Source organism: Dama dama, chromosome 20, assembly GCF_033118175.1.
Source record: "Dama dama isolate Ldn47 chromosome 20, ASM3311817v1, whole genome shotgun sequence".
Lineage (NCBI taxonomy): Eukaryota > Metazoa > Chordata > Mammalia > Artiodactyla > Cervidae > Dama > Dama dama.
This window is the reverse complement of record NC_083700.1, coordinates 91,039,812-91,062,403: the sequence shown is the minus strand read 5'-3', so window position 1 is coordinate 91,062,403 and position 22,592 is coordinate 91,039,812. Positions and strand designations below refer to the sequence as shown.

Here is a 22,592-nt window from a genome sequence, read left to right as displayed (position 1 = left end):
CCCAAGTTTACTAGCTGGTTCCTGACAACACAGAGGCTAGAAGTTCTTGAGCTGTTGTTCCAAGTGACATCTTTCATACCAGACTTGGTAATTTTATATGCAGCTGAGTGGTTTTATCTGCTTGCTTTGTAATGATCATCTGTTTGACATATCTTGAGTAGTCGAGGGTCTGAAACATGTGAATGTCTTTACTGCTTACAGAGTAGTTTGACCTCTGCTCCCTCTTTTTTGCTCCCCGCTGATCCCCTGAGATAGGGAGATGAGGAATGAGAAATTACATGATGAGAAAACAGTCTCAGAGAGGCCAGGTGACTCTGTGATTTGTCTAATGCTGGTTGCTGGCAGAGCAGGGACCAGAGTCTCCTGACTCCCACTTGAGAGTTCCGTCTATCACTTCACACTGCCATTTTCACGAATGCATCGGGCACCAGGCTTCAGAGCTACCCCTTTGCAGATTCTTAATATAAGCCACTGCTTGAGCCGTAAGCCAAGTGTTGGTATAGAGAAGCATTCTATATTTACATGTCTGTATCTTTTATGTTTTGCTTTCTATAAAATTTTAAATGTATTTTTTATTTGAAGGATAATTGCTTTACAGAATTGTGTTGGTTTCTGCCAAACATCAACATGAATCAGCCTATGTTTTGCTTTTATATCATTTATACGATAACCAGAGAAGGTAGGTGCTTCTCGTTTTACAGAGGCAAATCGGCATTAAGAAGCCAGAGGACTTGCTCAGGACCCTCCTCTGTGTGATAGGACTCAGGTCTCAGTTCCAGATCTGCTGTGCTTCCGCCTGCGCCCAGCGTGGTGCTCAGTTCACAGTGACACAGCTTTGGCCTCAGCAGTGGCAGAGCCATGTGGTAGGAAGAGCTCTGTCTGTGATGAGAGGCAAAAGACGCAGATTCTCACCTGGGCTCTGAGTGAGTCCCCTCTCTTCTATGAGTGAGCAGTAATATGCAGGTGTTAGGTGATGTGATCTATAAGAACCGTTCTCTTTAGAAAGTTGCAATGTGTCCTTTTAGAAGTACACATTGCAAAATGCAAGCCTTTTCCAGTTCTGAACAGAATGTACCATTATGACTGCGGCCATGGCTTTTAGGGAGATCAGTAAGTGGTAGTTACCATCCTGTGGACGCATACACTGTGAGAGGCAGAGGCTGTTACTTAGACATGAGATGTCAGTGCCCTGCTTTTCTTGGTGTTCTGTGTCTGGTCTTCCCGCACGTCTCAGGGAGTCAGGGTACTCATATCCATGAGCTGGTGCACTCACTTCCTCCCACATCTCCTGGACACAAGCTTAAAAGTCTCTTTTGTTTGGGGAACAGGTGTTTTTCCTAGAAAATGATGACCAGCACAATTGCCTGAGTGATCCTGCAGATCACAGCCGGCTAACGGAGCATGTTGCCAAGGCTTTTTGTCTTGCTCTGTGTCCCCACCTGAAGCTTCTGAAAGAAGATGGAATGACAAAACTGGGACTTCGTGTGACACTTGACTCAGATCAGGTAAGAATCTCAGCCTTTGAAGCAGGTCTTGGGCAGTATCTTTTTTCTGACACGAGTTTTCTTCCTGCAACCCAGAGAGTACAAGTCTCTGCACTTGGGCCTGACGGGATGTAGTCTCTGGCCTTCCGTCTGCTGGTAAGACAGCTGGATGTGGTGCTTGGTCAGCCTCTGAACCGTGTGAACTCTGGCTCCCTCACCTGAATGTCTTGCCTTGTCTTTCTTTTTAGTGTGGGGTAAGAAGTGTGAGGACCTGCCGCCCTGTGTGAGTGACATAGGGGCCACCCTGCCTCCTTTAGAGAGCAGGTTCCAGGCTGTCCCGTCCCCTGTTGTTTTCTTAGTCCAACCACAGCAGGCTTCTGCTGACTGGTCTCTGCAGTTCTACTTGTGTTTTTCTTAGCACCAACATTGCCGTGCTAGTTCGTGGATGTGACTTGAACCATTTCCGCGTTAGTGTTCCTGTCAGCGCGGTGTCTCGTGGCCGGGCTTTCCTCCCCGTCTTACTCCCCTGTGTGCTCTGAGTAGTCATAATCCAGTCTGAGTGCAACCTGCCCTCACTTCCTTGTCCCAGTGTCTCTTATATGGCCTAGCACTCTAATCTCTCTACGTTTCCTTTGGATTTTATTTATTATTATTTTGGGGCAGCATGTGGGATCTTAGTTCCCTGACCAGGGATCAACCTGGGGTTCTCTGCATTTGGAGTGCAGATTTGTAACCACTGGACAGCCAAGGAAGTCGCTCTTTTGGATTAGATCCCTGTGACATGTCCCAGTGCTCCTGCTTTGGCCATTTGTGTCATTATCAGGGAAAATGTGAAAGGTCATATGTTTAGTTCCATTTCTTGACTAGTCATCAATCAACAGATAGTTATTTTCTACTTATGGTCTTGCCCAATGCTTTAACTAAGCATGTCAGGGTAATACAAATGAGTATTACAACCCTTTTCCAAATGGTACTGATAATCTGACTAGAGAGAGAATTACTTCACATAAAATAACAAGCATTTTTTTCTACTAAATATGTGGGGCTCTTGAGGGCAGGGGCCCTGTTTACATTCATGCTTGAATTCCTGTGTTTGTAGGTGTTTAAAAAATGGTATGTGGAGAAATGGATGGAAGGACAGGTGTTCAGTTCCTGTTGAGTTAGGGAGTTTACCCAGTATATTTCTCATTTTAACTTCTACAACCAAAGGTTTATGTACTATTGCTGACATTCCACACCTCTCTGTGCCCCAACTTCCCTTCCTGGGAAACTGAGACCATAACAGGTTGTCTTGCCCAAGGTCTTACAGCTATGAGGTGGTAGGGGCAGGATGAATATATGTAGGATGGTAAGTGACAGTTCTAAGGAAGAGAAGTAGTTTGTGTTTACTGCCAGTGTCTAGCCCCTAGCCAAAAAGGACATCTCCTTTCCTGCTCAGCCTCTTGGCCCTCCAGTCCTCTGGAGAGATCTTCTCTGTCCAGTAACCTGTCGTCCCCTTCTTTCCATGGTGTAGGTTGGCTATCAAGCAGGGAGCAATGGCCAGCCCCTTCCCTCGCAGTACATGAACGATCTGGACAGCGCTCTGGTGCCGGTGATCCATGGAGGGGCCTGCCAGCTCAGTGAGGGCCCCATCGTCATGGAACTCATCTTTTATATTCTGGAAAACATCGCGTAGACAGAGAGGACTTCACTGTTTTCTGTTCAGACCTGTTGCAACAGCAGTCATACCCAAATCATTTGCACTTTAGAACTGGAAAATTAAGCTTTTGTTAACACTATTAATGGGGGGTGGGGTGGGAGTGGGGGTTTGGGGGACAGGGGTGGGAAGGGGTGGTGGAGGGACAGATGTTCCATAATTCTAAGTCTTCTATGCATTGTCCACCAAGAGGATCTGGGCAGCTTCTGTTACTGCACAACAGTTATGCTATCCTTGCAGCTAATCCCCTTCTGTTACTGTTTAGACAAGAATTCTGCTCCTCTGTTTTAAGACTTACTTTTGGTCTTGTGCTCAGAAATGCTCAAATGGGTACAGCCATCACCAAGGGTGGGTGGGAGGGCAGAAGGGAAATAAAAAAAATGAAGCATCAGTCTTGAACTCTCTATACAGAATTGATGTAAAACGGACAGTTTCACACTGATCTTGTCCCAGATACATTACAGCGACCTCACAAAGTCACACTTAGGTATTTTTTCCCCTAGATTATTCATGAAGTGAATCAAAGAACCAAAGGATTATCTCTCTTCTATCCAAAGAAGGGCGACTCAGTATAAATGAGGTCACTTGAATAGTAAAGCGCAGTTCAGGTTCTTTCAAGACCTGCCAGACTGAATGACAGATACTGAACTGGACCTTTCTGTGAAAGCTGATAGATTATACCCAAGACGTTTCTAGTTATAATATACACTAGAAGCATTTTATTTATTTTTGGCATCACCACATGGCTTACAGGATCTTACGTTTCCTGACCAGGAATTGAATCCTGTGGCTCTGGCAGTGCAAGTGCCAGGTCCTTCCTAACCACTGGACCACCAGGGAGCTCTCTACATTGAAGGTATTGTTAAAAATATTTTATTGAGAAATAATTTAAACTTCCAGGAAAGTGGCAAGTTAAAAAAACAAACAATCTATGTATGCTTTACCCAGATTCACCGGTTATTTACAGATTAACTTGTTTGCTTTATCAGTGTTCCTTTCTCTCCTTTTCTCTCCATAAAAAACTGAGGCATTGAGAAGTACATACATTGCATACATCAAAGTCCTTCACCCCTAAGTACGTTAATGCTTACTTCCTACAAATAAGGGTATCCTCTCACATCACCGCAGGACAGGCTCCACTTCAGTTTGACATTTTAACCCAGCGTCCTTCCCATCCAGTGAAGCTTCCAGCCTAGATCAGAACATGGTAAGTTTCTGTCATGACTCACCTTTATTTTTTATGTCATTGATATTTTTGCTGAATATAGGTTCTTCCAACTCATTTAACAGAAAATGCCCCATTTTTAACTTGGTTGGTATTTCCTCAGAATTAGATGAATTATGCATTCTTGGCCAGAATCCTACCCAAGTGATGTTGTGTCCTTCTTGGGACATCACATCATGGGTCACTTAGATGTATGTCCTTCTGCCCCTCATTGATGATAAATTTTTACCCGGTCAAGGTGTTGTCTGGTTTCTCCACTGGATATTTCCCCTCTTAGAACAAATAACTGGTTTGTGTAGACACTCTGGTCATATGGAGATCTTACTCACTGAAACGTCCCCTTAGATTTAGCACTCTGCTGTTTCTTGCCTGAGTTGATCTTTTACTATGATGGCGTCAAGATTGTTCAATTCCAGCACTTCCTGTTTATCAGTTGCACTTGATTTACCTATAAGCAAACACCCTTCTTTTTATATATATATATACATATACATATACACACACACACACACAAACACACACACACACACACAAACACACACACACACACACATATATATATGTAAGTTTAATGCTGGTAAAGAATCCTCCTGCAATGCAGGAGACCTGGGTTTGATCCCTGGGTTGGGAAGATCCCCTGGAGAAGGAAATGCTACCCACTCCAGTATTCTTGCGTGGAGAATTCCATGGACTATTCAGTCCATGGGGTTGCAAAGAGTCAGACATGACTGAGCGACTCTCACTTCACTTTCACTTTAATGCCCAACTTGTGGGTGTGTGTGGGGGTGTGTGTGTGTGTGTGGGTGTATGGGTGTGTGTGTATATGGGTGAGTGTGTGTGTATGGGTGGGTGTGTGGGTGTATATGGGTGGGGGTGTGTGTGTGTGGGGCTGGGGGAGTGCTGCACTACACAGTATGTGGGATCTTAGTTCCCCAACCAGGGATTGAAATCACATCTCCTACTTTGGAAGTATGGAGTCTTAACCCCTGGACTGCCAAGAAAGTTCCCAAAGCCCTTCTTTCTTATTTACTCATTTAATTAACTTTCATTCTGGACTTGGGATTACTCTTTGAATGGTTCTAATTCATTATTTAGGTGAGCTCCCACATCCTTGTCACATGCTCCTGTTTCTTAACACTTCCTTTTCTGGCCTAACAAGATGCCCCAGTGTCATCTTGTGCTTACCCTGCCCCAGCCTTGGAATCAGTTGGGTGTTTTTTTTTTAGTAGAAGTGGTATTAGAAGGCAAGACTCGGTTTTACCTGTGACATATGTGATGCATGCTGATCATTTTCTCCTTAATGAAAAATTTAGTCAGACCAAATAGATTTCACAACCCACGGTTTGAAAAACGCTGCTCTAGGGCAGCTCACTTCCTCGTCACTGGCATTTTCTAAAACCCCAGGCCAAGGAGGAGGCTGGTGCCTCTGCAGTGAAAGGACAGTTCCAAAAATCCCCTAGAAGGTAGTGCAGGCCCAAGACAGCGAGAGGCTGCTCCTCGGCGGCTGGAGCTAGGCCTAGTACTTGGCATTACAGGCTGTGGAGCTCCCTTCAGGTTAGTAGCTGTTTTCTGAGGCCCAAAGGTGTCTGTTGTTTTTGTTTAGTCACTCAGGTCTGTCCAACTCTCGTGACCCCATGGACTATAGCCCGCCAGACTCCTCTATCCATGGGATTCTCCAGGCCAGAATACTGGAGGAGTGCCATGCCCTCCTCCAGGGAATCTTCCTGATCCAGGGATTGAACTGCATTGGATTCTTTACTGCTGAGCCACTGGTGAAGCCCAAGGTTTATCCCTCTTCTATTGGGCCGGAGGGGAAAATCCACATTCTACATCTGCTTCTTCATACGCTTCGCTGATCGTGGCTGCAGAGGGCTGGGATTGTAACCTTTCCCATAGACTGGGAGCTTCCAAAGGAAGAACACCAGCTTGTAAGGACCAAGCCCTGGACTGTCACCCCCTAAACCTGACAGGCACCGGATGCACTTGTTAACAGGGGTAGTAGGAACTTGGGGTCCAACATCCAGCTTGGTCTACACTGGAGCTTCCCCAGGAGCTGGCTCTCTTGGTTCTGTCCTACAGGAGTTACCTTTCTTCCTTCTCAGCTGAACAGACCTTGCAGTTGTACACGTTTCTTACAGATCAGTGCAAACCTTTCTAAGAACAGACTCTGTCCTTGCAGAGTCGGGTCCATTCTCAACTGCATAAAATTTCCTTTATATTTAATGAAATCATCTTGTGGGATTGGACATAAGATAGCCAAGGCTAGTTTACTGTTTTCCCTTGTTTCACTTTTGTTTTTATATACTGTATGCTGTATAGAACTGGAAACATCATGTTTCTAAATAAATAAGGCAGATTCTTCTATAATGTAAACTCAGATTGAGATACAGAGATCCTATAATGAGGAATAGAACTGCCATTCTGGTATTACTACATTTTTAAAAAATTACCAAATTCTCACCAAATGCTAGGCAGTGTAGTTTCTCCAGTTTTTTTAAATCAACATGTATCTGAGCACCTACTGGACTCTTGTTGGTCAGTTGCTCAGTCATGTCTGACTGCAACGCCATGAACTGCAGCATGCCAAGCTCCCTTGTCCTCCAGTATCTCCTGGAATTTGCTCAAATTCATGTCCATTGAGTCAGTGACACTGTTTAACTATCTGCTCCTGTCACCACCTTCTCCTCCTGCCCTCAATCTTTCCCAGCATCGGGGTCTTTTCCAATGAGTCGGCTCTTCGCATCAGGTGGCCAAAGAATTGGAGCTTCAGCTTCAGCATCTGTCCTTCCAGTAAATATTCAAAGTTCATTTCCTTTATGATTGACTGGTTTCTAGGGCTGTAGATAAATTGAACTCTGCCCTGTTTAAGTTCCCATCTAGTGTCTTCCCTCACCTACACTGGTTCCTGAATGTTGGTAAGCCCAGAATTTCCAACTAAATTTTCTTCTATCATAACTAGTCACTTGGGGAATAATTTATGCATTTAATGCACTTCAGACAGTAAGAAATCTGCTGAACACTGTTTCTAGAAAAAGTCTGTGATAGTTGTTTAATAATAATGCTGAAATAATTTTAGTAATGATGGTTAACGGGACTTGGAGGACTATAATGTAGCCAGAAGGGAGAAGGAGCATAAGAGGAATGAGAATGTCCATTTTAGAGTTTGGGAAGCTGAGGCTAAGAGAAGGGAAGAATCCATCTGTGATGGAACTGAATCAGATGCAAGCTTCCTTCTGCTAGTCTCAGCCCCAGAGTTTCATCTTCAAAGCAGCTGCCTTAACTTAAGGGATAAATGAGTGTTTAAAAACTGCCCACAAATATTTGGAAAACACTCAAAAACTGGGAAGCAACAATATAGGTTTCAGAATAGAACCGTGAGAAAGGAGCGTAATAAAATGCAAACTAGTCTGCCCTTTAATTGTGAGCAAGACTTCCTGATTCTAAGATAAATTCCTTCCATATTGTATTCAGAAGAAAGTATGTCCTATACAATTGAAAAGAAATTTTAAAATTTAAAAATGATTTGGGTCATGGCTGGTTCCCAACTGCCCACAAGTCACTAATCTGCACTGCTGAAATGCTGTATTTGGATAAATCTTAGCACAAGATGAGGCTGGGCAGGCTCCTCCCATGCCAGTGACCCCTGCATGCCTGGGCTACAACAAAGGCCTTTTAAGAACCTTAGTTTCTAAGTCCAGTGGGCGGTTTTGCCTTGCCTCTCTCAGCCTGGAGGTTCTCGTTTTCAAAAAGCAAAGGGCAGTGAAGCAGAAGGAAATTGAACAGGTTATGATGAGAAATCGTTGAACCACAGAAAAAAACTTGCTATCCGATTTCTAGCAGAGGACTGAGTTTAGACATTCCTAGTACTGGTCAGAAACGTCAAGCCTTCTTAGCACTTACAAACCCTAAGGGAAGACTAGGTTGAGTCAGGAACCCTCTTCTGGTTCCCTCTCTGCTCTAGGCCACCTTATGAGGGCTGACAGCCCTCCTTTTCATTCTAGATGGCTGCTTGTATGACACACAGATAGGACTGCATTTAAGTGTTAAGTCTCACATCTATGGAATTTTTAGTAAGTTAAGATTAGCCTTCTAGCTAGACTAGCTTTCTAGCTCTCAGAAGTTATCTGTTGTCTGTTGTTACACTATAAGCTCTGCTCTTAAGGGCAGGGAAGTGTGGTCCAGCTGCATCCCAGAAAAAGACGCACACACAAAAGCTCAATCCCAAACTTGTGTGTTTGCAGGACTACAATCATCAGTAAGTTGAATGTATCTGCTTCATGTAGAGCCTTAAAATATTATCTTCAGGAATGCTTTGTTAAACAATGTTTCAAAGAAAGGGGGGAAAAGATGGGGTGTTAAAGTTTATTTTTAAGAGATATAGACTATTGCAGTTTTGAACATTAAGTCTACTGCAAATATTGATATAAATCCCTCCATGATCTCCATCTGTTCACAAAAATAAATCCAAAGAATTTCTTGGGAAGAAATTTAGGGATTTCCCTAGGTGATAAGATGAAGAGGCAAGGCTTCTCCTGCCTGGTCTCTGAAGAGGAAGCCATAACTGCAGTTTCTGTCAATTAACAAATGTTACTGCCACTCTGGCTTTTAAAAAGTGATGGGGTGGGGGTGGTGGGGGGCAGTGACAGGGAGGAGCAGGGCTTTTGTTTAAGACTTTGATGGTTATTTTGTGAGAACGTAAACCCCCTACAATGAATTAGACCTAGTTTCTTAAATAAAATCAGTTACATCTACATATTTATATATATATATATATATATATATAAATATATATATATATATATAAATTTTTTTTCTTTCTTCCTCAGTTAACAGTCTCAGTCTCAGGTACATGGACCTAACTCAAGATAACCTGCTCTCACTTCCCACCACACAGTCCTGAACAAAATCCCACTGAGAGCGTTGGGAAGCAGGGAGGCTATGGCAGCAGCTGTCGGGAGGCAAGGCACAGGCGGGGCTGGGGTCAACTGAGTTGGGGGGACAGGCGGCTGCCGACCAACTGGAGTCACAGAACCCTGCCCTGCCCTATGGGGAGGGGGGTCCGGATCACACTCGCGCTTTCCCATCCCTTACAGTTTTATCTTTTAAAGGCACGTCTAGAAATGGTGCAAATGGGGGCTGGGGCAGGTTGCAAACAGTTGATTCACAGGGGTTAAGGGGTTGGTTACAAGGCTCCATGGCAGAGCAGTGAGGCTGTCCTTGCCCTGCCCGGACAGAGAGGGAGGGGGAAACCCTGGAATCCAGCCTGCTTTGGTGGAGGCCTGGGGAGAGGCCAGCAACGGGAAAGACCAGAGCCGTGGTCAGTAATGCACGTGCTTAACAGGTCTTTGGTACTTGTTTAGCAGCATCTCCTTTATGTACAAAGACTTCTGTAGCCAGCGAAGCCCAGGGGGAAAAGCTGGAGAAGAGTCTCCAGCTTGACTCCACTCCAGCGTTGACCCTCTGTTGCACACGGGCACAGAGCACAGAAGTCTAAACTGCATGAATGTCCAAGTAGGTTTCAGGAAGGGTTTCCTGACAACAACCTGGGAGAGTTAGCTTCCTTCCCCAGTTCTACTGAATATCGTGAACGAACCTGAGCCCAACCCAACAGTTTTGCCTCTTGGTCTTCCTCACAGATGAGAAATTCCTCGGTTTTCTCCTTAGATATGAGTTGAGTACCGGAAGGGCTCCCATGGGGCCCAGGCAGACGTTCTAAGGGCCCAGAGAGCTGCCCACCTCACAGGCCCCTGGGCTCCAGGACCAGCCAGTTCTCGGTGACCATCTGCACGTCTTGGCCACTCAGAGGCTCCCGCAGCCTCACCTTCACCTCCAGCTTGCCCCCAGTGGGCTTCCTTCCATCCAGGACCTGTGAGGACCGCGGAGAGGGAGATGGTAACTGAGAGGTGGGGCGGGGACCGGCAGCTCCCTGTGCTCACAAGGTGAGAGAGAAGCTAAAGTATCCTGCATGTCAACAGAAGAGTCTCCATTTCAGGACAACCCCAACCTCCTGCTGTCTGGGTTCGGTGGTTTTAGGTACGTCTCAGAAGATACATCAATCCAAATAAGCGCCAGTGCTCTGAAGTGGGGATGAGAAGCCTAGAGCTGTGCTGACTCAGTTTGCCCCACAGTCCCCATGGTAACTCCTAGAAGAAATACTCTGGCTTTAAGGCACAGCCTGAAAACCACTGAGCCCAAACCCTCTGTTCACAGATGGCATGAGGGACACAGTCACACAGTTCACTGTGCAACAAGGTCAGGATATGCCCGCCTTTTCGCCCACCGTGTGCTTCCTCCTGTGCGGGAGACGAGGCAGCTGGAGTACAAAGCAGTGCTACAGGCTCTGAAGTCTGACCCACCTCACTGGGGCTGACACAAAGCAGGCCCCACTTAAGAACAACTCTCCCAAGCAGGCAGAGGCAATGTAGCAGGAAAAGCCTCCGTCTGTGAAGGCACCAGCCGAGGTCTGGGCCCAGCTCTGCCAGAGCCCCTTCTCTGTGGATCTCAGTTGCTATCGTCAGGGGCACATCCCTGTGAAATTCAGTGAGTTCAGGGCAGCTTAAGGAGTTGTCTGGGGGTGATTCCTAAGCAGACTAGCTGCATTCTGGTAGGTCCCTCCTTGGAACTACCTTATCAACTTTACGTCCAGAGTTTGTTCTACTTCATTGTGTTGCCACAACTGCCTCAACAAAAGCCTGCTCCCAGATACCTAGGAATTCATGGGTGCCACATGGACAGCCATGATCAGGCCCCTCAAGGGAACATGAACAGCTCAGAGTGTTGTGGAAAGAGTATAGCTACTTCCTTTCTGACACAATGAAATTTTCTCAGACCCTCTGTATTTCATCATTTGTGAAATGGGAATAGCACATACTCTACAGCACACTTACGGCTATTTTTAAATTAACAAGCACCAAAAAACCTACAACAGGGATTCAGTGAATGTTGGCCCTTTTCTGGCCACGTCCTCCAGTTTTCCCACCTTACCTCCACAATCTCTCTGATCTCACACTCATTCTCCAGCCGCTCCAGTTTCAGGTGGGCTGTGCCAACCAGCTTGTCACTTCTGAAGAAGGATCTGGAAAGCCAAGAGTCAGCAGAGGACTGGACTGGGCAAGGACAGCAGAAACAAGCTGGCTAAAACCAGCACAAGAAAACTGAATAGTAGCAGGGGCAGGGGCAGCAACAGAAGCCAATCCTTCCTCCCAGCCCACCTTGGCAGTGTTTGACCGATGGGCCCTCACCCTTTGTGGAAGATTTCAAACTTGATTCCTTTGTTTTGAATCACTCTCCTGAAGCCCCGGTGGTTTCGGTTGATATTTAGTTTGAAGAGTTGATCAAATTCTGCAAGAGGGGGAGAAGGAGGGACTTGGCTTGCAGGGATCTCCTGACCAAGTGGAAACTGGCCCACTTGCTTCCACTCTGTCTTTCTGCTTGCAATTCAGAGTTACTGCCACCAGAGGGAGGCAGAGCATCCAAATCCTGGCTTTGAAGTTCACCTGGATAGTTCTTGTTAGATGCAGATCGTATCAAAATGGGAATGGCCTGGAATGTGGAGTCAGGATTCCTGGATTCAAGTCCCATTTCCACCACCTCTGCTTTAAGGCCCTATGCAAATCCCTTTTCCTCTCTGAGCTTCAGCTTCCCCAACTACATTCGAGACATAGTAGTCATACCTGCCTTTATCTCCCAAGGTCTGAAAGTACTCTGGAAACACAAGTGCTGCACACATGTATCAGAGGGGGAGGGGAGGAGGAAGCAGCCCGCATGTAGGTCCTCACCTGGAGAGTTTGTGTTTTTCACCACAGCTGTTTTGTTTTTTTGAGCCTGGTCCTAAAGCAGTGAGAAGAGAGAAGTCAGGACAGCTTGAAAAAAAAACCAGATACAGGCCCAGGAGCTCTGGTCTACATCAGTGCTGAGGGAAGGGACCCTGAGAGGGAATGAGACCGAGGGATGGGGAGAAAAAGAGCACAGGGCCTTGGAAGGGGAGATGGAGTTCACAGGACCCTCCTGCTTATTGGAACCTCACCGAATTAGGGTAGTGGAACTCAAACCGCACAAAAGCATCCAAGTCATCAGGGGTCACCCCTAGGAAGGAGGAGGACGAATCAGGGTCACAGGAAGTAGCCAGGAGCCCCAGCACTTGACCAGAGGGAGAGCCACTGCCTCCTCCTGGCCAGGGCTGGAGCATCTGGACAAGAGTAGGGGTGGCCCCAGGGCTACCTGGAGGGGCTGGGAGGTTCATTCCCCGGACAACAATCAGATGCATTTCTGTGCTGTTGAGTTCTGCAAAGATCCTAGAGCCAGGAAGCAAGGAAAGCAAAGTGAAGGAGAGCAGTGGGAAAAGGTTCCCTTTTCCAATGCCTGCCTATCCAGCTGGGTGGCGGCCAAGAGGAGAGTGGGCCCAGGGAGGCAAAACGCCTGAGCAGCAGAGTTGGAGTGAAGGCCTCTCGGTCTGTGACTAGTACAGGGCTCCTGCCCCAGCGACCACACAGCTCCAAGCCCCTCCTCACAAGCAGGCACCACATCCTGCCCCTCTCCAGCCCCAGGGCCTATGTCAGGGCCAAGCCCGAGCAGCCTCACTCAAGGGACCTAGGTCTCCACCCCTGACTCCCAGTCTCTTGCCCAGTCCTGCATGGAGCCACGGTCTCCCTTAGGCTTTGGCACCTCACAGTCTGGAATGTTTTCAACTCAAAGTGGTGGCTAGGAGGGTCAAGGCCTTGAGCCTGGGCCAGCTGCAGGATTTCAAGCTGCTTCTTGCGGTCTTGAGCAAGCTTCTCAAACCTGACAGGAAAAGGTGTGCACATTAGCGCGGCAGTGCTCACTTCCTGCTCCCCACCCCACAAGCTGTAGCCCCAGCCCTGCACTCACCGGGTGGTCTCAGCCACATTGCCCTGGTGCATGAACTGCTTGGAGAACAGCAGACACTTCTGAAAATGGGGGTTCAGAGTGACTCCGTGGTCCAGGACAGGACCCAGCTAAGCTGGCCTTCAAGGCCTGACTTCTGAAAGCGCCAACCTTCTGTAGCCTCATCCCTCTCCTTCTCCAACATAACAACCCAAGGTTACTGTTCCCAAGTCCCACTGCACCAAGTTTTTGCTGTTTCCTCTACTGGGGATAGCCATTCCCCCAGATTCCCTTAGCAAATTCCGTTTCTTCCTCATCACTTTAGCAACCAGACTTGTAGGCAGCCATTCAGGTAGACACACCATCAGATAGACATACATACACTCCTCAAACACTTCTTTCTCCCATCTTCAAGCTAATTCCCCCTGCACTCTGTTGTTTGAACTTCATAGCCCTGCAAGAGGGGTATTAATCATCCTATTTTACAGATAAGGAAAATGTGGTTTAGAGAAGAGAAATTCCTTACCCAAGATCTCATAGCCAGTAAGCTGAAGAGCTAGAATCTGAACCCTATCTTGCCTTTCGCCAAGGGGAGGCTATGGGCACTGGAAGGGGAGGACTGACCTCATGTTGCTCCAGAAGCATTTTCTGTAGCTGGGCATACACCTCCTCAGCCTTCTGAGAGAGTCGCAGGTCCTCATGGTGGATCAGGATGAAGTCACCCTCCTCATCCGTTAAGGGTGAAGGTACCTGTCCAGGTCACAAGGCCCCTCAGGGGCCCTCAAGAGTCAAATTATTCCTCTACTGAGCCAAACAGACCAGAAATCTACGCTAAATGTTTCTCCAGCTTCCAGTAACCTCAATGATGGGAACTCACTGCCTGCCATCCTGTCCCAGTGCAATGCTCTGTCACTGGCCTTGCCCGGCCTGGTCACCTCTCACCACAGGCAGGCCCCCGGGCTCTCTTGGGGTCATGGGACAGGGAGACACACAGCAAAAGAGTTCTCAGCTGTCACCGCATCCTATTCAAGTCCCACCTCCTCCAAGCAACCTTGTTCACAGTCCTGCTCATCAGGACTGCCACCCACCTCTCTGCCGGAGAAGTCCTGCTGCTTAACCAGGCAACACTCACCTTGGAGAGGTCCACGGGGTGGCCAGCTCGCACCTGGGTGATCTGAGCCTCGAGGGATTTGGCCACCCGCAGATGGGCTTTGGCCTGCTCCAGGTCCCGGCCACGCTTGGCCTGCAGGGCTGCCCGCTGGTACTGCAGTTTCCGTGCCTCCAGCAGGGTCAGCTGCTCTCGTGCTGGAGGAGGGGACACAGGTGAAGCCATGCCACCTCTCACCACAGCCTCCCCTCCATCCCTCTTCTCTGCAGCTCACCAGATGGACTCAGCACCTCCTTAGAACTCGAGGCCTTGGGCTCAGGCAGGGGCCGCGATGAAGGGACGACAGGCTGTGCTGGCTTCTTGGCCGCTGGGGCCTGGGCTGGGGGCTCATCCTGCAGGCGCCCAGGAGGCTGTCACAGGGGTTCTGTCTCCCACCCTGGCCACGGCAGTTCCCTGACTCGGACTCTCTTCATAACACTGTACTCACTCACTGTGTGACCTGAGAGGAATGGCTTTCCCTCATGGACCCTAGAGAATCTCAGAACCAAAAGTCTCAAAAGTTCTCTGCGCTAACCTCCCAACATGAGAGTAGGGGGAAGGGGATCGAACTGGGCTCTGAAGTCAGAAAGACCTTGGTCTGAATCCAGCTCTGTTAATTCCTAGCTGGGTGCCCTAGCCCAAGTTTTTTTCTCTATAAAATAAAAGCAAAAATATCTACCTTGCTGAGCTTGTTAATATGGACACCAATGGCTGGGTTTACCCCTTATCAGCTATTTCCCCCCACCACTCCCTGGAGCCTTGGGCCCTCAGCCAAACCTTGTCCTCATCCTCCTCTTCCTCTACTGGGGCTGTATCCTCTGAGGAGGCCAGTTTCTGGGCAGTTGCTAAAGTAGCTGTCATCATATCCTCCTCAGTAGCCACGGTGGGCTCCAGGCCAGGTATAGGGGGGAATCCTGCAGGAGAGAGACACTGGGAGAGGGTTCAGGGAGCCTTGAGGACGCATCAGGCTGCTGTGGGTCCTGTTGGGGTCTTCTTGGGCATGGCTGGGATGGGTGGTTCCCCCAGGGTGGAGGCTGATGTGTGAGAAATCATTTCTCCCCTGCCTCCATCCTGCTCAGAGACCTCATGAGCCCCCAGGCCAAACCCCACTCACCTGGAGGAACAGGCAACTCGGCAAAGTCAACCTTCCGTCCTGCCTGGTGGGCCCGAATGGCATCTTGATATTGCTGCAAGAGGAGGGGGAGGGACCTATGGTGGGCAGCGGTCACAGGCTCCACTTAGGCAGAGGCAGAAAGAGGAAGATGAAGACAGCAGCCCCAGGAGGAAGGAGAGCCCCTGAGACAGCAAGAGCTCCAGAGACACAGACAAGATGAAGACTCAAAGACCAGGGAGCAGACGGACAGAGCTGGTCCAGGAGGGAGGCTGTAGCCCACCTTGGCAATGCGCTCATGCATCCGGGCCTTGCGCTCATCCCCACTGCCCCGAGCATGGGTGCCTGCCTCGCGGTACTTGTTCAGCCTCTGCTGCAGGGCATCCAGCACTGTCTGTGGCTCAGCAGGGGCCACTTGAAAGGAGAAAGGAGACAGCATCAGCTCTGCCTGCCTCCCTGCAGGTCCCCACTCCACAGTGTGCCCAGTCCTACCCGGGGCTGCTGGGATGTCAGAGGCCATCACTGGGTGCATTCGCTCCACTGCCGGGGATGTATCTGAGGGTGCTGTGGGGGCCTGGGAAGCCTGTGGAAGGGGCTTCAGGTCTGGGGAATCCAGAGCAGAGGTGTAGGTATGGGTAGGGGTGCTTGGCCAGCCCTGGCCCTAGCCTGAGCAGGCTCCCCCCACCACCCCGATACTGACCCTCTGGTGCCGGGGGCATGGCACTCAGGTCCACAGGCTGCCCCTTCTCCAGGGCCTCCAGGACAGCACCAAATCTCTGCAGTAGGAACAAGGCGGGAACATAAGCCAGGGAACCCCAAGGATCTGGGCTGAAACCCCCCCGCAGACCAGTCTCACTGAAGCTTGGCCAGGTCACTGCTCACATCTGTGAAATGAGGGGCTGGACACAGGGCCTCTGAAGCAGATGCCATACCTTCCCAACCCTCATGAGCTCTCGGGCACGGTCTAGGTCTCCAGCCCGCTTGGCATTCAGAGCAGCCACTTTGTACTCTCTCTGTCGGGCCAACAGCAGGGCCCGTGGGTCTGGGTCTGAGTCGGGTGGGGCAGAAATACCAGGGCTGCCCAAGAGGCTTGTCTCAGGCTGGGAGGGGTTGTCTATGGAGAAACAAGAGAAAGTATCAAGGTCAAAGAAGGTTTCCAGTGCCTCCAGGTCTGGCTAGCCTGAGAACATCTTAGGGAAGTTGTGACTGACACAGCCACATGTCACTGACACGGTCACTGACATGGCCACGGACAATGGCAGGATGGGGAGGCAGGCCCCAGGCCCTGACCTTGGGAACTAGGACGGGATCTGACTGTCTCCAGATACCTGGCTCCACAGAGGGGGCAGCTGGAGGTTCTGCTTCAGGGCTCCTATTGGTTGTTTCCTGGGGGGCCAAGGGCCTCCTGCCCAAGGCCACTGGAGGCGGGATCTCATCCTCACTGATCTTCCTGCCTTTCTTCACAGCAGCCAGCTGGGACTCCAGTGTCTGAGAGGGAAAAGAACCAGAAACCTATCCAGCCATCACAGACTGCAGCCTGCCCAAAGACAGGCCAGGGGTCCTTCACCTCCACATTCTGGTGGGGAGGCTTCCCCTCTGCTGGACCAAGCTCCTCTGGTGCTTCACCCTCTGCCTTCACTGACCTCAGCCTCACTCCTCCCAGCCCTGGTGCCCAGCCAAGCCCAACGCACCTTCAGGCCGCGCTCACAGCGCCTGGCTTTGGCCGCTTCGCCTGCCTCCTTAGCACTGGCTGCAGCCTCCCGGTAGTTGCGGATCCGATCCTCTAGCAGGGTCTGCAGCCCCGGGGGCCCTCCAACCTGTGGATACTTCAGTTCAGGGCCTGGCCACTCCAGGGCTACCTAGGCCCCTGCCACTCCCTCCTTGCAAGGAAGCTGCCCCAGAACACGAAGCTCCTGGATTCAAGAAGGAGGGTCTAAAAGCCTCAAGGTGGGAGACAAAGACTCAATGGAGAGGCCAGAGGCCATGTCAGAGGCAAACACAGAGGCCCAGACAATCTGTGGAGGCCGGGAAATGGCTGTGGGGGGCGGTATGAGAGAACAGAGAGGCCTTTGAGGCCGGCAGCCAACAAGGAGTTTCTCGTGCTCAGTCTCGGCTTGGGCAGCTGCTGGAGGAGGGCCCTGGAAAGGGTCATTACTGCAGCATTCCTAGACAAGCTGTGCTCCACGAGTGTCCTACACGGGCACGCAGGCACGAAGGACACAGCCAAAGGCACACTGGAGACTCCAGAACCTACCTGAGCTGCTGGGACTGGGGCTGTCAAGAGAGCTGCCTGCACCGGAGGTTCAATGTTTTCCTGTTCCTTCTCCTCCTCAGGGCCACCCAGGCTGGCTGTCTCATCACCATCCAGGGCCCCAGCCTCCTCATCTGTACCCAGGACCTCCTGCAGCTCTGTCTGGGGAGACACAGGTCCCAAGAGTTTGGAGCCTCATGATCATACCCACGACAGGACCTGAGAATAAAGGACACTCTCCTCCAGCCATATTTCCCAGCGTCACTCACTGTGCCTGAAAGTCCCCTTTACCAGAACACTCCTACACCCTTCCAATCTGATCAGGGACAGCCCCCAAAACAGTGAAGCCTCCGTATCTGAGAATCCCCAAGTACAGAGCTCAGATGTCAGGAGACCTCTCACACCGTACAGACAGGAAAAGGGCCCAGGAAAGGACATCAGCACACAGAGGGACAGACCCAGGTCTCCTCCACAGCTTGACCACAGAGCCCCCGACACCAGCCTGGCAGACGCACCAGCAAGTCTGCATCCTCCTCCAGCCCTTCCTCCTCTTCCTCTTCTTCCACATCCCGCATGCAGTCCGCCGCCAACTTCTCAATGTGGGCCATAGGCAGAGGGGCTGGGGGAAGTGGGTCACAGAGGGTCAGAGCAACACGGAAAATGTTTCCAAGGAGTAGAGGATGGTCTTCAATCCACTGCACTGGCAGATACACCCAGGCAGCTTCCTTCCACAGCCAGAGTCCCACCTCTGCAGGGACACTTTTCCAGGCCCTCCAACAAGCATCAGGCTACTGCCTTCTCAGCCCTTTTACTGTGGCAGTTATTCACAGACATTGCCATCCGTTCCCCCTAACCACACCTTTCATAAATAAAGATTTTTAACTTGTGAGCTTCCCAATGATTCCACAAAATAGGTAATACTGGGAATTCCCTGGCAGTCCAGTGGTTAGAACTCTGTAATTTCACGTCTGAGGACCCAGCCAGGGAACTAAGATTAGATAAGCCACGCGGCACAGGTACCATTCCCCCCGCCCCAAAGGTAATATTATCCCCATTTTACATATGAGTAAACTGAGAACTTTATTAATTTTCCTAACATGGCAATCTTGGTAAACAGCAGAGCCAAGATTCAAACCCAGGCTCATCAAACCCAAAGCAGGTTTGCACTGAGAAAGAAGTGATGGCCATGGTTCTCCCAGACCAGTCAGTCCCTTCAGGGTCCTCTCCTTGTCCTCAGCTCAGGGACATGTGGGATGGGAGATGGTTTTCTCTGAGGGTTCCTGGCTCTCTCTGACCTCACCCAACAGGCTTCAGGTCTCTGTCCTCTTCAGGCTAGGGAGGAAGATACCACTTATTCGTTCATTTGATACAATTTCTGTGCACTCATTGTGTGACCGATTCACTCTGTGCTGAGTCCCTAGCCTATACCAGGCCCAGAGACTCAGACTGTCCAAAGGGAGAGGGTGCAACCCAGGAAGGAGTGAGCTCCCCCCACACAACACACAGTAAGTGAGCAGAGCAAGACAGCCTCTCGGTGGGGATGCTGCAGATGGGACATGAGTACAGAAGGACGAGGTGATCTGGCTGGCTCCCCGCAGCTGTGAGGAAAGGCCCCTCCAACCACCTGCCTGAGCCCACCTGGTCCCCGCACCAAGTGTGGCAAACTCACCCTGCCCCTTGGGTGCTGGTTTCCTGCCTGTGGTCCCTGCTTCCCCAGTGAGAGCCAGCAACTCAGCCTCCAGGTCCCCATCGTCTTCAGTCTCCTCCACCCCCAGCAGCATGTCCTCAGGGCTGAACTCCACAAAGAGCCCGAGCTGAGAGCAGAGAACGTTTCTTAAGAACCGTACAATGAGGAGAGGGTGGAGCCCAGACCCAGAGTCAATCCCCAGGAGCTAAGCGGCTCCCTGTGGGGCCTGATGTGCAGAAAACGAAACTAAGGCCTGAAACGTTACTCCTTGGGACACTTATCTCCCTGGTGACTCTACAAAGAACTCAGTAAGATCACATTGCCATTACTATTACTAACAATAACAGCACCAGCTGCCAGGCAGGGTCCCTGGCAGCCTATGTGAATATCTTAGTTTTCAAAATCCTAAGGTAGATCCTATTTCCTTTTAAATTGTGGTAAAACACACGTAACATGAAAATTACCATCTTAACCATTTTTAAGTGTAGAGTTCAGTGGCATTAAATACATTCACACTGTTGCATAACTATTATCACCATCTTGCAAAACTGAAACTCTACACCTATTAAACAACTCCCCATTTCCCCTCCGCCCACCCCGAGGGTAACCACTGCTCTACTCTCTGTCTTTATGAGTTTGACTACACTACCTAAAGTGGGTCCTATTTTTATCTCCATGTTCAGATGAAACTGAGACAGCCCTGAGTGTGTGGCAGGGCTAGAATTTAAAATAATGTCTTAAGAGACTTCCTGGCAGTTCAATGATTAAGACTCCATGCTTCTACTTCAAGGGGAGTAGGTGTGATCTCTGGTCAGGAAACTATAATAAGATCTCACATGCTACAAGTTGCAGCCAAAAAATTTTAAAAATAAATAAAATAAATGAGGTCTTGTGACTTGAGTCTATGCCCTTTATCCTACCACCTCTCTTACCTGCCTCTTTTAAGACAGTAACAATACGCTAAGAAGTCTCAAATTTGGGCCGAAAAGAAATAAAGGGAGAAAGTGAGCATGCAGATCCAATCAGAACACCCTAAATTTTGGTGGTTCCTGAACTCTCTGGATCGTTCACATGGAGGTGGCCATTGCAGGAGGAAGCCTGGGTTGAAAACAAGAGAGTTCAGGCCTTAGCTTCCACATGTGTGTCCCAGGAGCTGGTCCAGAGGGTCTCCGTGGGTTCTGCCAGCTCCAGGAGGCATGGCTCAAAGTCGCTAGACTTAACAAGGAAACCACACAGGTGACCCAGTTTGCCCAAGTTGTCAGAGACCCTTACCCTCAGACTGACTCAGAAGTGAAGGTGAAGAAGGCTATATCCATACCTGCTTGGCAGCTGCCACACCCTGGCCACTGGCCGGAGGGCCCTTCCGAGGTCTTGGCCCTGGCATCTTGACAGCCTGGATACCTGTCTAGTGGGGAGTGGAAGAAACTCAGACTCGAGCAGCTTACAAGCCCCGCCCCCAACAGGTGTGGTTAGTAAACTCCCAACTCAGAGAAAGAAGGCAATGCTTAATATGCTTAACATCCAAGGCTGAAATACCTAAGCTGGAAGTAGAGCACTGAAGCAAGCAACACAGAAGATGGAAGGGAGGGGACCACCTATTAATACCATTAAGAGGGGAGAGTGGACACAATAAAAAAGTCACTGAACTGATTTAACCTGGATTAAACCCAAGAGGTTGAGTGGTGAGTGGCCTAAGAAGGCAGATCAGGGAAGTTAACTCCAGGTTCAGGGAGGGTGTAAGGCTTGGCAGGATTCAGAAAGGCTCTAAAACAGTGCTGTTAAGCATAGCTGCGCTATGTGGCTACTGACGTTTAAATTTAATCCAGTTAAAGCTTCTGTCCTTCAGTTAGTGGCTACCATGGGCCAGCACAAATAATGAACATTTTCATCACTGCAGCGAGTTCTATTGGACAGTTCTGCTCTAGAGAAATCTGGCTCGGTATTCTGATTCTCTCGGAGATCTCACAACCATTTACTGGACCTACTATGTATCAGACCTTGTGCTAGGCACCCGAGGGCAGGAGTGGATGTGACATGCCCTCAGCTCTCAAAGAACAGTCACAAGGTGGGGAGCCCCTCACCACTGGACAAAACCCAAACAGGGATGTGCCAGGCGCCATGGCTGCCCAGGGCCGGCCCTTATCCAGCAGAGAGAGAAAAGGCTTCTTGGAGAAGGTAATGCCTGTGCTGAGTCACGAACATGTTGAGGGGGAGGGAGGGGAATAGGATTCCAAACATAGGGAACAACCTGATAATGGTTCTGAGGTGACAACAGCTTGACTTGCACAGGGCAACTAAGCTGGGATTAGTGAGGCATACAGTGTGAGACAAGCGAAACTGAAAATGTTAGCAAGGGGCAAATGAGGAAAACTCTGAAGCCTAAAGTAGTTTGGGCACGGTTCTGAAGGCAAAGGACGTGAGGGGATGAGGTCGGCGATTCAGAAACATGCCCCCTGTCTGCAGAAAGGACGGACGGAAGGAGGGAGAACGCAGGCTGGACACCGAGCTTCGTGAATCCGTCCCGGCGAAAAGGGGAGAGGCTGAGGGACCGTGAGGGCGGTGTTGGGGAGGGAGAGAAGTGGACCTAATCCAGAGTTAGGGGGTACAACCAGCAGGACTCCGAGATTAACTGGCCGTGCACGCACGGGAGGAGGCGCTCAGTGACTCCAAGGCGTCCGATTTCAGTGACTTGGGTGTACGGCGGGTGGTCAACTGAGCGGGGGACACGAAGTGAGTGGGTCGGCGAGACCCGCCAAGTCTGCGGCTCCGGGGGCGCCCGGCTGGGAGCAGCGGTGCTGGACCCAGACGGAGGCTCTGGAGACAGGAGGACAGGGAGTGCGCAGGCGAGGCGAAGCCGGCGACCCCACTCCCGCGGCAGGACGCGCCGCCCTGCCCAGCCCTGCCCGGCCGCCTCCATCTCCCCCGCCGTCCCCTCCTCTTCCCTCTCCAGAGAGCGGGTTCGCGGCATACCTCGCGGCGGATCCGAAACCGACCCGGGCCTTCTCCCGCCCGGTGCCGCCCAGGCCTCCCGCAGCCCCCGGGCCGCCGAGGCAGCCGTGACAGGAAGCGCCCCCGCGGGAGACGCCTCGCGCTCTAACACGTGACTCCACGGCCGGTGCGGCGCAGATCACGCATGCGCAACGCGAA

The 22,592-nt window shown here is 50.2% G+C and overlaps 2 protein-coding genes across 8 annotated transcripts in view; one reads left to right on the top strand and one right to left on the bottom strand.

The window, feature by feature from the left end:
* Nucleotides 1-3,689, top strand: part of ZFYVE9 (zinc finger FYVE-type containing 9) — a 178,019-nt gene extending 174,330 nt beyond the window's left edge. For 2 of the 4 annotated variants that reach the window (XM_061121893.1, XM_061121894.1), the window contains 2 exons: nucleotides 1,329-1,505; nucleotides 2,998-3,689. In XM_061121893.1, coding sequence (XP_060977876.1) covers nucleotides 1,329-1,505; nucleotides 2,998-3,159 — 339 coding nt within the window. In that variant the 3' untranslated portion in view covers nucleotides 3,160-3,689. The remainder of the gene's footprint in view (nucleotides 1-1,328; nucleotides 1,506-2,997) is intronic. The other 2 variants (XM_061121891.1, XM_061121892.1) reach the window with 1 other exon arrangement.
* A 348-nt stretch (nucleotides 3,690-4,037) lies between these two features.
* On the bottom strand, nucleotides 4,038-22,559 carry CC2D1B (coiled-coil and C2 domain containing 1B). 4 transcript variants are annotated; one of them, XM_061121898.1, is made up of 25 exons: nucleotides 22,416-22,559; nucleotides 20,764-20,850; nucleotides 19,428-19,572; nucleotides 18,274-18,377; nucleotides 17,762-17,920; nucleotides 17,199-17,324; nucleotides 16,836-16,995; nucleotides 16,440-16,621; nucleotides 16,208-16,283; nucleotides 16,000-16,110; nucleotides 15,791-15,921; nucleotides 15,511-15,583; nucleotides 15,174-15,310; nucleotides 14,632-14,749; nucleotides 14,382-14,554; nucleotides 13,874-13,999; nucleotides 13,274-13,332; nucleotides 13,070-13,186; nucleotides 12,626-12,699; nucleotides 12,432-12,490; nucleotides 12,184-12,235; nucleotides 11,647-11,746; nucleotides 11,390-11,480; nucleotides 10,142-10,271; nucleotides 4,038-4,853 (listed from the first exon to the last, which is right to left on the bottom strand). In XM_061121898.1, the coding sequence occupies exons 2-24, from the start codon at nucleotides 20,827-20,829 to the stop codon at nucleotides 10,143-10,145; spliced, it is 2,568 nt and encodes an 855-aa protein (XP_060977881.1). In that variant the 5' UTR covers nucleotides 20,830-20,850; nucleotides 22,416-22,559; the 3' UTR covers nucleotides 4,038-4,853; nucleotide 10,142. The 4 variants fall into 4 exon arrangements, with proteins under 4 accessions (XP_060977881.1, XP_060977882.1, XP_060977879.1 ...); XM_061121899.1 differs by having other exon boundaries at nucleotides 4,038-4,372; XM_061121896.1 differs by adding an exon at nucleotides 22,091-22,259 and having other exon boundaries at nucleotides 4,038-10,271; nucleotides 22,416-22,550.
* Nucleotides 22,560-22,592: the final 33 nt, after the last annotated feature.

Excerpts from the sequence above, each read along its gene's own strand:
- CC2D1B (XM_061121898.1), bottom strand. The coding sequence starts at position 20,829 with ATGCCAGGGCCAAGACCTCGGAAGGGCCCTCCGGCCAGTGGCCAGGGT. Across the intron at positions 17,921-18,273 it reads AGGAGGATGCAGACTTGCTG|ACAGAGCTGCAGGAGGTCCT; the intron begins GTGCGTCTGCCA and ends GTGTCTCCCCAG. Across the intron at positions 11,747-12,183 it reads GAAAAACACAAACTCTCCAG|AATTTGATCAACTCTTCAAA; the intron begins GTGAGGACCTAC and ends CCCCTCTTGCAG.